At 47.2% G+C, this 12473-nt stretch overlaps 1 protein-coding gene across 23 annotated transcripts in view; it reads left to right on the top strand.

The window, feature by feature from the left end:
- Nucleotides 1–12473, top strand: part of SRCIN1 (SRC kinase signaling inhibitor 1) — a 402584-nt gene that overhangs the window by 304656 nt on the left and 85455 nt on the right. For all 23 annotated transcript variants that reach the window (XM_053259951.1, XM_053259948.1, XM_053259957.1 and 20 more), the window contains 4 exons: nt 1297–1390; nt 3284–4113; nt 9085–9177; nt 9795–9838. In XM_053259951.1, coding sequence (XP_053115926.1) covers nt 1297–1390; nt 3284–4113; nt 9085–9177; nt 9795–9838 — 1061 coding nt within the window. The remainder of the gene's footprint in view (nt 1–1296; nt 1391–3283; nt 4114–9084; nt 9178–9794; nt 9839–12473) is intronic.

Genomic DNA, 12473 nt, shown 5'->3' with positions numbered 1-12473 from the left:
CTTCACCACAGCTTGTGGCTGCAGACACCATCAGCTGCACTCTAAATGAGGCTGGCCTTGGAGACAGTTCGGAGGCTTCAATTGGTCCAGAATGCTGCTGCAAGAATTCTCATGGGTGCTAATCTTTTCAGAAGAATTGTATCCATCCTGTGGCAGTTTCATTAGTTACTCGTCTACTTCCAGGCCGGACTCATAGTTTTGGTCTTGACCTTTAAAGCCCTACACCGTTCAGGCTGGGGTATCTGTCGGACCACATTCACCCCTGTGAACCTGCCAGAGCCCTCCGTTTACCATCTCAGGCCCTGCTGTTACGAGAGATCCAGTTGGCAGGGAATAGAGACAGGGCCTTTTTGGTTATGGCCAAAGTCCTCTTGGAAGTCCTCTCAGAAGAGATTTGCTGTTTTCCCTCCCTCTGAGTTTTTTTTAGACCCATCTCTTTAGAGAACCATTTTAATACTTTATCTGCAGCTCACATCTGCTGGGTCCTAATTTTCAGCTTTTCAATTTGCTGTTAATTGGGTCCAGCTTTTTGGTTAATTTTCTATTGTTTTATCTGTTTTCCTTATTTTGTGAGCCACCCCAAACAGTCATGCACTGCAAAGGCAGAAAATATTCTGTCTATCTATCCAGAATCTACTGCCAGTCAATATAATTGGGTGACTCCTAGTTCTAATGTTATGAGAAAGGGAGAAAAAGTTATTTCTAGCCACTGTCTCCTCACCAGTCCTAATTTTATACCGTTTTTCACCACTTTGCTCTGCAGTCACTCCTGCTCTGCCACTCCATCATTAAGTCCTCTAGCATTTCTCCTCTAAGTCATTTTGATAAATCAGATAGCAACAGCCACCTTTCTGCCTCTGGGAGAATCCCGCTTCATGTCCTTACGGGATTCCTGAGAGCCTTGGAAATTCAGCCTCAAACCTACTAACAAGAGGCAGAGCTGTAACCTCACTCAAAACTAGGGATTTGTGTAACCCGTTAGAGGAAAGCTGAACCCCAGCACAAAATCAATTTGCAAAAGCCATTGGAGGAATTATGTGGACAAATCCACATATCCAGACCCAAGGAACAGATTACTGTAGAAAATATGCAAATCCTCGGCACGAGGGGGGACGGCCTGATCTACGCCTGCAAAAAGGCCTCTCTAGCAGCTGACTGGGGCCGATGACATCATCGACTTGTCTCTGTGAAGCTGCCACTGTTGTTGCTGCCATCAGGGTTCTGCTTAATCCGGCCCTTGGAATAACAACCAAGGCTGCCATGCATTGGTTAATTCTTTTGTCATTGTCCTTGCAGGGATATCCAGGACAGAAGCATTATTAAAATCTACCGGAAAGAGCCCCTCTATGCCTCCTTCCCCGGATCCCACATCACTAATGGTGACCTACGGGTAAGGGCAGTGGGCTGCATGGGAGCTACTAAACTATTTACATCTGCATTGGATGCATCAGTGTGGGGCTGGGTGCAGAGACAGATAGCTAAAGATCATTCAAGCTGTGCTTTTGAACACAATTCAGTTCATATTCTCCTAGCCAGCAATGCAGTTCTGTGGATGTACAGCAGTGTGCCTTTTTTACATGGGCTACAGGCACTACAGTTTTTCAAGGCCTAGTCTTCCTATTTCTCCTTGTGGTCTCTGGGCTGTTTGTTTGTTTGTTTGTTTGTTTGTTTGTTTGTTTGTTTAATAAACCGCCCCATCCAGAGCCTCTGGGCAGTGTACAACAACTTTTAAAAGACATAAAAACACACCATTGAAAACATAGTGCTAAAAACAATATAAAAACAATTCAAAAACAAAACCATTTAAAACCAATTAAAATACTTTTTAAAAACAACAACACTTACTGGCTATACATTTTGATTAAGGCTATATATGTTTGATCTAAGATCGTAAATAAACAACAACAAGATTAAGGCTATATGTTTTGAGTAAGGGTGGGGGCAGGTTATTTTCGTTGCCCATGCTCCAGAAAGTGATATTAGAACCCTGGAATTCAGTGTAGGATCCTTTCTTTTTCTTGGGGCAGGACTGGGAAACTCTAGAGCCAGACTCCTTTAAAGGCAAAGCTCATTTCACATCCTGATGTGAATTCTGTGAGTCACCTGAATCTCCCCTGGGATTCGAAAGTCTCAGAAATTTTGTGTCATCTCTACCTTTAGAAAGAACCTTGTACTTCTGATAGTTGTGGGGAAGGGAGATGGCAATGAGGATGAGAGCACTGAGCATGAAACTTGCATTCCTATAGATCAGACTGAGTCCAAAATAATAATACAAACCTGGTTATGTTGAAGCTGTGCTACTTTTAGGAGAGTAATTACACCATCTCCCTTGAGCACAACACGAGAGTGCAGGTGGGCACAAAAAGCACAAAAGGCTGTTGAATGAGGCAGCAGGGAAATAACTTGCCTAGTGAGCAAGAGGTTGTCGGCCCAAATTTATCTATCTATCTATCTATCTATCCATCTATCATATTTTTACACTGCCCAAAACGTACGTCTCTGGGCGGTTTACAACAAGATTAAAACATTAATTAAAAACAAAAACAAAAAATTTAAAAGCAAGAAATGTAAAACACAATTTAAAATTTTAAAACAATATTCTAAAAACAACATTAAAACAATCTGAATCCCTGCTGGAATGTTTCCCAGACTATGGGGAACATCTATATCGGGCAGCAGCAATATAGGAAGATGCTGAAAGGCATCCACTCGTACTGCGTGGGAGGTGGCAATGGTAAACCCCTCCTGTATTCTACCAAAGAAAACTACAGGGCTCTGTGGCCACCAGGAGTCGACACCAACTCAACGGCACAACTTTACCTTTACTAAACACAGACACAGACACACACACACACACACACACACGGGACAGCCTGGCCTGGACGGCAGCAGCGGGACAGCCTGGCCCAGGGGGACGGCGGCGGGGCGGCGGGGAGCGGCCATTCGGCCAGCCAGAAAGCCGGGCGTGCCTGCATGGTGGCCAGGAGGAGGGATGGCTGGGCCCAACTAGAGGCATAGATGCTCTGCGCCCGGGCCCACTAGTTGTTGTTGTTGTTGTTGTTACTACACACAGTCCCAGATGTTATTGACTGGATTTAGTACCTTAATTATCGGGCCCTTTCCAAGGGTCTAGGATAACTAAAGAAAGATTAAATATATCATCGTAGTATTCATGCTGTCCCGAGTAGAGTGGCCTTCATCATCATCATCGTTGTTGTTGTCTCTCTCCTGTGAAGGGCAAATTTCCAACCTTCTTGTCTTCTTTGCCCTCTTGCCCTTCCAGAGAGAAATGGTCTACACTTCCAGGGAATCCTCTCCCACACGGCGCCTCAACAGTATGTCGCCTGCCGCCCACCTCACCTCTGGCTCCCCTCCCCCAGTGCTCCAGTCGTCCTCGCCTTCCCGTTCCCGCATGTCTTACAGTGGTGGGCGCCCACCTTCCTACGCCGGCAGCCCCGTGCACCATGGGGAGCGCCTCTCCAACCTGCCTCCGGCCCAGGGTGTGTCACCAAGCCCAAGCGCCATCTTGGAACGCCGAGATGTCAAGCCGGATGAGGACATGGCTGGGAAGAACATGATGCTGATGAAGAACGAGGGCCTGTATGCTGACCCGTACAGTATGGTGCATGAGGGACGCTTGAGCATTACATCCACACAGTCATTAGCTGGGATGGGGGACCCGTTTGCCTACCCTGGGGGGCTCTATAAGCGGGGCTCAGTCCGTTCACTCAGCACCTATTCAGCAGCCGCCCTGCAATCAGAACTGGAAGACAGCTTATATAAGCCCAATGCCCAGATCTATAGTGATACCTATGGTCCTGGGCTTGGCTTCCGCTTACCTCCATCATCCCCTCAAAAAATTGCTGATGGCCGGCTGGTAGACGTTCAACAGAGCCAAAGCCCCCACAGCCCTTACTCGGGACCTCCGAGTCGGTCCTCGCCAGTTCGCCAGTCCTTCCGCAAGGACTCTTGCTCCTCAGTTTTCATTGAGAGTCCCGTCAACAAGCCACGGAATCCCAGCTCTTCAGGGCCTCCAGAGCTCTTCCCTGGGCCTGGGGAACGCCCCCTTTCCGGGTTCAGCTCACCTGTGCCTGCCAAGGATACAGAAACAAGGTAAGATGAGAGCATATTTCTTTCTGGTAAGAAGAGGCAGAATTCTCAATAGGACTGTGATCAACCCCCTGATTATTTTGTTTATCAGCGGGTTTGCCATTCAGAATGTGCTGTTTTGAGCAGAATTTGGCTTTGTGAGAACAGGAGCTTTAAGATTTAGAAAAGGAAGTTTCTAGTCCTCACTGCCAGAAAGCCCTGATGAAATTTTGATTGGTTAGTTCATGCCAATATATGGAGTTGAATGCACACTGACCAGTGTGCTGCTCTGTTTAGTCTCCTTGTCTGCTTTATTCCCTGTCCAGTTTTCTCCCAGGGCTTTGAAGCTGCCTGTCTACTCCCTTCTTGCCAACAGCTCCTCAATAACCCAAGCACTGTGTAACTTTTCTTTTGCCACCCCTCCTTTTCCACAGGCTCTTTCTTTCTTCAGTCCCCATCTCACTCTTTTGAGATGTGCACAAAACCGGTTTTGCCAGTTCGGTTCAAATCCGTATTGGATTTGAACTGATCCGGTCTGGTTCAATTTTGGCACCAGTCAAACCGAACCCGGTTTCAACTGGCTCAGTGCTCTGCTGTTAAAGGGGAATCTGGTGAGGATTCCCCTTTACCAGTAAAGGGGCAGGGAGGCTTAGGGGCTTAGGATTTACCAGTACAGCAACAAACCGGTTTGGTTCGAACCAGGCCCGGTTCAGTTCAACTCTGAACCCACTGAGCCAGTTCCACATCGAGCCGGGCTTGTACACCCCTACCCTCTGCCCCCTTTTCCCTCAGGCCTCCACCTCTTCTACCCATCCTATCCCCAGAGATCTCTAGTTTCCTTATCTTGCTGACCCTTTCAAGCCCTCAGTCTCCCAGCATGCTCAGACAGTATACAGCCTCTCCTATTCTTAGCCCTGTGTGAAGTTTTTCTTCCATCCAAACTGGCCACCCACTCCCCTCATAAGCTGATTGTCAACATTATTTTGCTGACACATTCATCCTGAGCAGCTGGAATGTTCATGTGCATGCCATGTCCTCAGAGGACCTCATCCACTCTCACCATCACCACTTGGAACTTGTGGGTGGCTTGGCTTCCTTCCCCCTTTCCGTTTAGGGGACAGGCAGAAGATGCATTCAGGCAAATTAGATAGTTAAAGCAATTGTGCTTTATCTCATGTTCCATCTTCTTGTGTCTACATCTCCACAGCAAGGATGGTTCCTGGGCTGTCAATTTAGTTGTCAGGGGGAATGGTAGGAACAGAGCTCATTAGGATAACAAAAAGATAGAAAGAAAGAAATGATTAGAAATGAGAGCGGGGGAGGGGGGAGGGAGAGAGGGGGGAGGGAGAGGGGGGAGGGAGGGAGGGAGGGAGAGATACTGGGTAGGGGAGAGTGACGGGAAGCAGGAGAGGTCAAAGGAATGACAAGCAAGGCCCTGTGAGGAATTAATGTACTGGAAAGTGTATTAGAGGAATTTCTCCTCTGTGTAGAACCTTGGGATGGAAGAAAAGAATAGTGCCCCCCGCCCCCGCCATTAAATCACTTTGCAGAATGGTGTCATGCCTAATTTTTGCCCTTCTTCTTTCTGACCGAAGTGCTACTCCTTGTCAAGGGCTACAGCCCCCAAAAGGAGAGCGATTGCCACCTCATTGTGGTCATAGAAACACTCGTTTTGGAAGAAAAAAAAGTAAAGTGTGCCGTCAAGCATACTGGTCACTCACATCACATCACCAGGACACTGTGGCTTTTGATTCCCTTCCAGAATTAGGTTCCATGTGCCCAAGAGAGAGTTTTGTTTCCTCCTGCTCCACGGCAATCTCTCCGATTAACCCAAACCCCAAGTTATATGTTATGGAGAGATGCAAGGGGACTGCCAACTTGTATTTCTCTGGTAATATGCAGCTGGGGTGGGGGGAAGAACCATTATGTTACATTCTGCATTTTTTCAGTGACATATTCTGGAGGGGATGTGGGTCAGTGGTGCTGATGTGTTTCTGCCCCATCTCCTTAAGCAGCAACCAATGAAGAGATGTGGGGGCTGTGGAATGCTAACTTGATGATGTCATGTCACTCCCCACCCCCACCACCTCTGTGTTGCTGAAGAGACACAAGGGAAGACATGTGTCAGCAGAACCCATGCACCATGTAGTTTCGGCCTAAGAATGCACCCTGGTTATTCACACTCAGGCAGCAAGGTCATCTCAGGAGAAGGCCTTGGAAGCTGTTCCCTCCATTCTGGAGCATCCTCTGAATGGAGTCCAGCTTCTATGTTGGGAAAACAAACTTACCAAAACGTGCACTCTGTTCACATACAAGTGTCTCTTTTGCTGCGAGTGCACGCTGGGGAGCTCCCCTATTCAAATTTCATTTTCTCCAAGCTGTGCTTCACACCCTCCACTTCCCTACCCTTCGTGCTTTTGCTTTCACACCCTGCTTATGTGCTTTCTGGAAGCTTCTGGTTGGCCGTTCCCGGAAACAGGATGCTGAACTAAATGGACTTTTCATCTGATCCAGCAGGGCTCCTCTTGTGTTCTTCTGCCTGCTGTGTCCTGGAAGCCCGTCTCAGTCCATCACCCTTCTGTTTTGGGTGCATTGTGAAACTGCTGCTGTTCCAGAGGGTTTTTGGAAGCGTAATAAATTGAGTTTGCTCTGATGCTGATTTTTTTGTTTTTAATTGTCTCTCTGCTGGGCTTTCTAGGATGAGGGTTTTATTTTACAGATGTCATGATTATGGTGTTTTAGCTTTTGCATATTGTTGTAAGCAGCCTTGTATGTTCAGGTGAGAGAAAAGCAAGATATGGATGTTTTGAATTAAAATAAAAACAAATCCGTGTTGACATCCATCCATACTGCTATACTGCTCAGCAAAAAGGAACAAGGGGAAAACCACCTGCCCATCCAGCATTAGGGATGTGTGAATTGATTCGGATACAAATCGATTTGTACTCGAATCTAGCTGATTCGGGTGATTCGGAGACAAAACGAATCACCCCTGTGGTCCATTGGATAGATTCGGGTACAAATCGAATCGCAGCTGATTCGATTCGAATCGATTCGGGTTTCGGATCTGTCCTATTAATTTCCCCAGATTCCCAGCTTTCATTTAAAAAATAAAAGCTAAGCTCTAGCCCTTATAGAAGTGGAGTTATGGAGCAAAATGTGTGGTCACTATTTTCCAAGTGTTCGGATTCTTTGGTGTATAATAACTTTCACTCAGTGAATCCTTATGAGGATTCATTACACACCTTCATTTCTTCTATTCATTTTGACTGTCTTTTAGACAGTGCCAATTGTCAACTGCCATGTGCCAACTACACCCCACTCCCACCACAAAGCAGTGAGGTACTACTCAGTTTAAGTTAAGTGCCTAATGGGTAGAGGCTACCACCCAAATTGCAGAGGAATTGGACAAAGGGCTGATTTTTGGTGAATTGTTGAAGTTTTCCATAGGAAATCATGTAGGTTTCAGCAGCCCCATAACTGCACTTGGGGGGTGCTGGGGTGGCCCAGAGTGAGTGGTGGTGTAGTGAACAGAGGGTGCCAGCCACCCCCATGGGTTTCTAGCCCATGGGATTCAGGGTTCTGTTGTTTCTGAGGTGTTCTGAGAGTAGAGTCTCTGGTAGCAAATGAGATTTTCAATACAAACCATGAATCCACTCTCATTTGCTAACCATAGAATCCACACTCAGACCACCTCAGAAACAACGGAACCCTGTACCCCATGGGTTAGCAACCCCATGGGAGTGGCTGGCACCCTATGTGCACTACACCACCACTCACTCTGGGCCACCCCAGCGCCCTCCAAGTGCACTTATGGGGCTGCTGAAACCTCCATTATACCTTATAGGGAAAAACCTTAAAGATGAGTAAACTTCAACTATTCACCAAAAGCCAGCCCTTTGCCCAATCCCTCTGCAATTTGGGTGGTAGCCTCCACCCATTAGGCACTACCACCTCACCACACTCTTCTACCCCAGATCCCACTTTATGCCCCAAATCTTCCTCAAAGACACTAAACCTTCAACTATTCACCAAAAACTAGCCCTTTGCCCAATCCCTCTGCAGTTAGAGAACCAGCATGGTGTAGTGGTTAGAGTGCTGGACTAGGACCGGGGAGACCCGGGTTCAAATCCCCATTCAGCCATGAAACTAGCTGGGTGACTCTGGGCCAGTCACTTCTCTCTCAGCTTAACCTACTTCACAGGGTTGTTGTGAAAGAGAAACTCAAGTATGTAGTACACCACTCTGGGCTCCTTGGAGGAAGAGCAGGATATAAATATAATAATAATAATAATAATAATAATAATAATAATAATAATAAATTGGGTGGTAGCCTCCACCCATTAGGCACTACCACCTCACCACACTCTTCCACCCGAGATCCCACTTTATGCCCCAAATCTGCCTCAAAGACACTAAACCTTCAACAATTCACCAAAAATCAGCCCTTTGTCCAATTCCTCTGCAATTTGGGTGGTAGCCTCTACCCATTAGGCACTTAACTTAAACTGAGTAGTACCTCACTGCCTTGTGGTGGGAGTGGGGTGTAGTTGGCACATGGCAGTTGACAATTGGCACTGTCTAAAAGACAGTCAAAATGAATAGAAGAAATGAAGGTGTGTAATGAATCCTCATAAGGATTCATTGAGTGAAAGTTATTATACACCAAAGAATCCGAACACTTGGAAAATAGTGACCACACATTTTGCTCCATAACTCCACTTCTATAAGGGCTAGAGCTTAGCTTTTTTTTAAAAATGAAAGCTGGGAATCTGGGGAAATTAATAGGACAGATCCAAAATCTGAATCGATTCGATTCGGATCAGCCGCGATTTGGATCCGAATCGAATTTGTGGTAATTCACATGGGTCAGATTCGGATCCAAATCGAATCAGGGTTGTTTCGATTTGGTTACAAATCGAAACACAGGAAATCCGAATTGCACACCCCTATCCAGCATCTCACCAGCTCCTCTTTCCTCTCTTCATCACTAAGGGACCGTATGGAAGCCATGGAGAAACAGATTGCCAGCCTCACAGGATTGGTGCAAAGTGCATTGATGAGGAGCTCTGACACGGAAAATCCCAGGTAGGTGATTGGGGTAGGATGTCGGAGGGAACTTGTATGTTCCTGCAGCTCTTTCCCTGGTTTTGTATAAGGTGTTGAAGTTGTTTGTGGATTAGGCCTTTCCTTAGCTAGTGCAAATAGGAAGCTGACTTCTACCGAGTCAGACCATTGGACCATTGAGCTCAGTATTGTCTACACAGACTGGCAGTGGCTTCTCCAAGGTGGCAGGCAAGAATCCCTCTCAGCCCTATCCTGGAGATTCCATGGAGAGAACTTGGAACCTTTTGCAGTATATGTGTATATGTGTATGTAGTACACTGCTCTGGGCTCCTTGGAGGAAGAGCGGGATATAAATGTAAAATAATAATAATAATAATAATAATAATAAGAAGAAGAAGAAGAAGAAGAAGAAGAAGAAGAAGAAGAAGAAGAAGTTCCTCAGACTCACTTGAGAATGAGTGCAGAAGCCTATTCTGTTAACAGTCCTTTCCATTTACAAGGATCCTTTTATCAGGCACCTCTTCCAAACATACATATACCCACACCCATTATAGATTGTACTCCCATTTATCTCCGCCCCACATCATAGTCAAACCAGAGAAGCCTGTCTGATGTCTAATCCTTGATTTTTGTTGCAGTGAGAGGACAGAAGGGACCAATGGAGGAACACCTCCATCCGCACGTAAGTGACCATCTTCTGTTGATGCCCCACAAGACAGGGAAATGATTTTAGGTCCACAAGTGTATCCTAGGAACATAGGAAGGTGCCATATACTGAGTCAGACTATTGGTCCATCTGTCTACACAGCAGCTTCTCCAAGGTTGCAGGCAGGAATCTCTCTCAGCCCTATCTTGGAGATGTCAGGGAGGGAACCTGGAACCTTCTGCAGGCAAGCATGCAGGTACTCTTCCCAGAGTAGCCCCATCCCCTAAGGGGAATATCTTACAGTGCTCATGCATCTAGTCTCCCATTCAAATGCAAACCAGGGTGGACCTTGCTCAGCAACGGAGCCAATTCATGCTTGCTACCACAAGACCAGCTCTCTTTTCTCACAGAGGTGATTCTGAGACATGATTCTGAGACATGCCCCAGGGCTAGCCTCAGGGACTGACACAATTTGGCAGCTACTGAGGGCCCAGGGCCCACTACCAACCTTAAGGCCACTTCTGTACCCCTAGCCTTCATGCGCTGGTGGCAGAGTGACCCTATCCACCTCTCCATTGCCATATCCTTTCTCACCTCATCCCATCCACAATGGTAAGCCACACCATGAACCGTGACTTGCTCAAGTAGAAGAGATCCATGGAAGCCAGGTTGCCCTGGGCAACCTCTGAACTTGGCCATTTTCAAAACAAGACACAAAAAGGAGCAGTAAATGTTGAAGTATATTATACTATAAATGGTAAGAGAATATACATATAAGTGAGGAATAACTATTTATGTATTCATTCATTCATTCATTCAATTTCTATACTGCCCTTCCAAAATGGCTCAGGGCAGTTTACATTAAAACATACATAATAATAAGCATACAGTGTACCAATATCCCTATAAGTGATAACACAAAATTCAAAATGCTGAAACAGACAATAGCCGAACAATATAAAGAAACTCAGTGGGTGATGACACAGTTATCTGAATGCTGGAAGAGACAAATGGCTGAGACTGGCCTTATTTATGCAAGGTTTCGAATGCCTCCTCTGTCTGAGACGCGTCTCTCAATCTCCAAATACATTGAACTAGATTTCTGTTATCTATTCAAGGAGCAGAGCTCAAAAATGGCTTGTGCCTCCAATGGCTCTCATATGTCTGATAGGTTCCAAGGACTAAGTCAATTTCCAAGCTTCTTGTTCTCAAAGGCAACGCTGCTCACCTTGAGTTGACTGAAAGAATTTGTTTTCAAAACACAACAGGGCTCATGAGCTTGGACCCGGACAGGGTGCCTGCCTCACTAAGAAAGCTCTGCGGAGTTGTGCAACTATGAAGCTGCCACCTCTTCATGTTTTCCATACATGCCTTCGTCCATTCTCCTTTCTTGTTTGCAGCGAGGCCAAACACTCCTACTTGCTTCAGCAAGTGGGCGAAGAGGGTAGACAATGGTATCAGTGGATCACTAGTACGGTGGTGCAATGGCGGCATCCTCTCTTGGTGTGGCAGATAGGGCTGAGTCAGAGGCGCTCTTACTCCCGGACCTTGGGCCCCGGTCCATGGCCTCCAAGGTTGTGGGGGGGGCTCCAAATGGCTGGGGGGGGGCTCCTGCAGCCACCTCGCGCCCACCCTGCTACTGCCCCGCCATGCTGTACTTCCGTGTTTTGTTTGTGTATGTGTGCATAATTTAAGCCGCCATGTGCGTGGCCAGGGGGTAGGCAGGGGTATGAGCCAAGCAGGCCTGGCCTGGCCTCCCGGTGGCTGGAACAACCGCTGGGCCTCTCCATTCACCCAGCAGCTCCAGATAACTGCGAGGAGCTCCAGCGTGCCTGCAGAGTTGAAATAGATCATCACAAGCCCGTGATATCATGGGCTTGCGATGATCTATTTCAGCTGCGCAGGCGTGCTGGATTTCAGGTGACGTCACGGGCTTGCGACAATCTATTTCAAATGTGCAGGTGCTCTGGAGCACCTCGCAGTTATCAAGAGCCACTGGGCCGAACAGAGAGGTCCAGCAGTCACTCCAGCCACCACTGCTGCAGGGGCGGGGGGGGGTGAGGCCTGCTCAGCTCACCACCCGGCTGCCGCCCCTCGGCCATGCATGTGGCGGCTTAAATTATGTAAAAAATAAAAAATAAAAATGGAGGTATGCGCGGTGGTCACAGGGTGGTTGCAGGAGGCCCCCCAAAGTAGGTTTCGAGGGGGGGGCTTGTGGTGGGAGGTCCTCACAGCGGGGGTGGTCCGGGTGCCCCAATTACCTAGGTGCACCCTTGGGCTGAGCCAAATGTGTGAAAAGGGACATTTTTCATTTGATAGTGGGGGTAGGGGGTGGGAAGTAAAAGCCCCCTCTCCCATGAACAAAAGCCCCATTCAAGTAATGAAAGCCCACACATTCATGCACACTCGTCTTGTTCTCCCTTTATTTGCTGTCCTTGTGACAGTGGCAGCCACACTCCCTGCCACTGTTCAGTACCGTTTTCTTTCCCTTTGGGTGTACCTGTTGGAGATGGAGTTCCGGTGCATCGACCTTTTGCACCAACTATCCTCATGACCACTAGGGGCATTGGGAGTAGAGGTAGTTAGTGAGGGTCTCCTTACCTGTCCTTGCTTTACCTCTACTCTATGACCCCTGCCTTGACTTCTTAGGTATTTCCTGTGGGGAGTTAAG

Source organism: Hemicordylus capensis, chromosome 6 (assembly GCF_027244095.1).
Source record: "Hemicordylus capensis ecotype Gifberg chromosome 6, rHemCap1.1.pri, whole genome shotgun sequence".
NCBI lineage: Eukaryota > Metazoa > Chordata > Lepidosauria > Squamata > Cordylidae > Hemicordylus > Hemicordylus capensis.
Note: the sequence above shows the minus strand (reverse complement) of the source record. Positions and strands in the feature narration are given on the sequence as shown.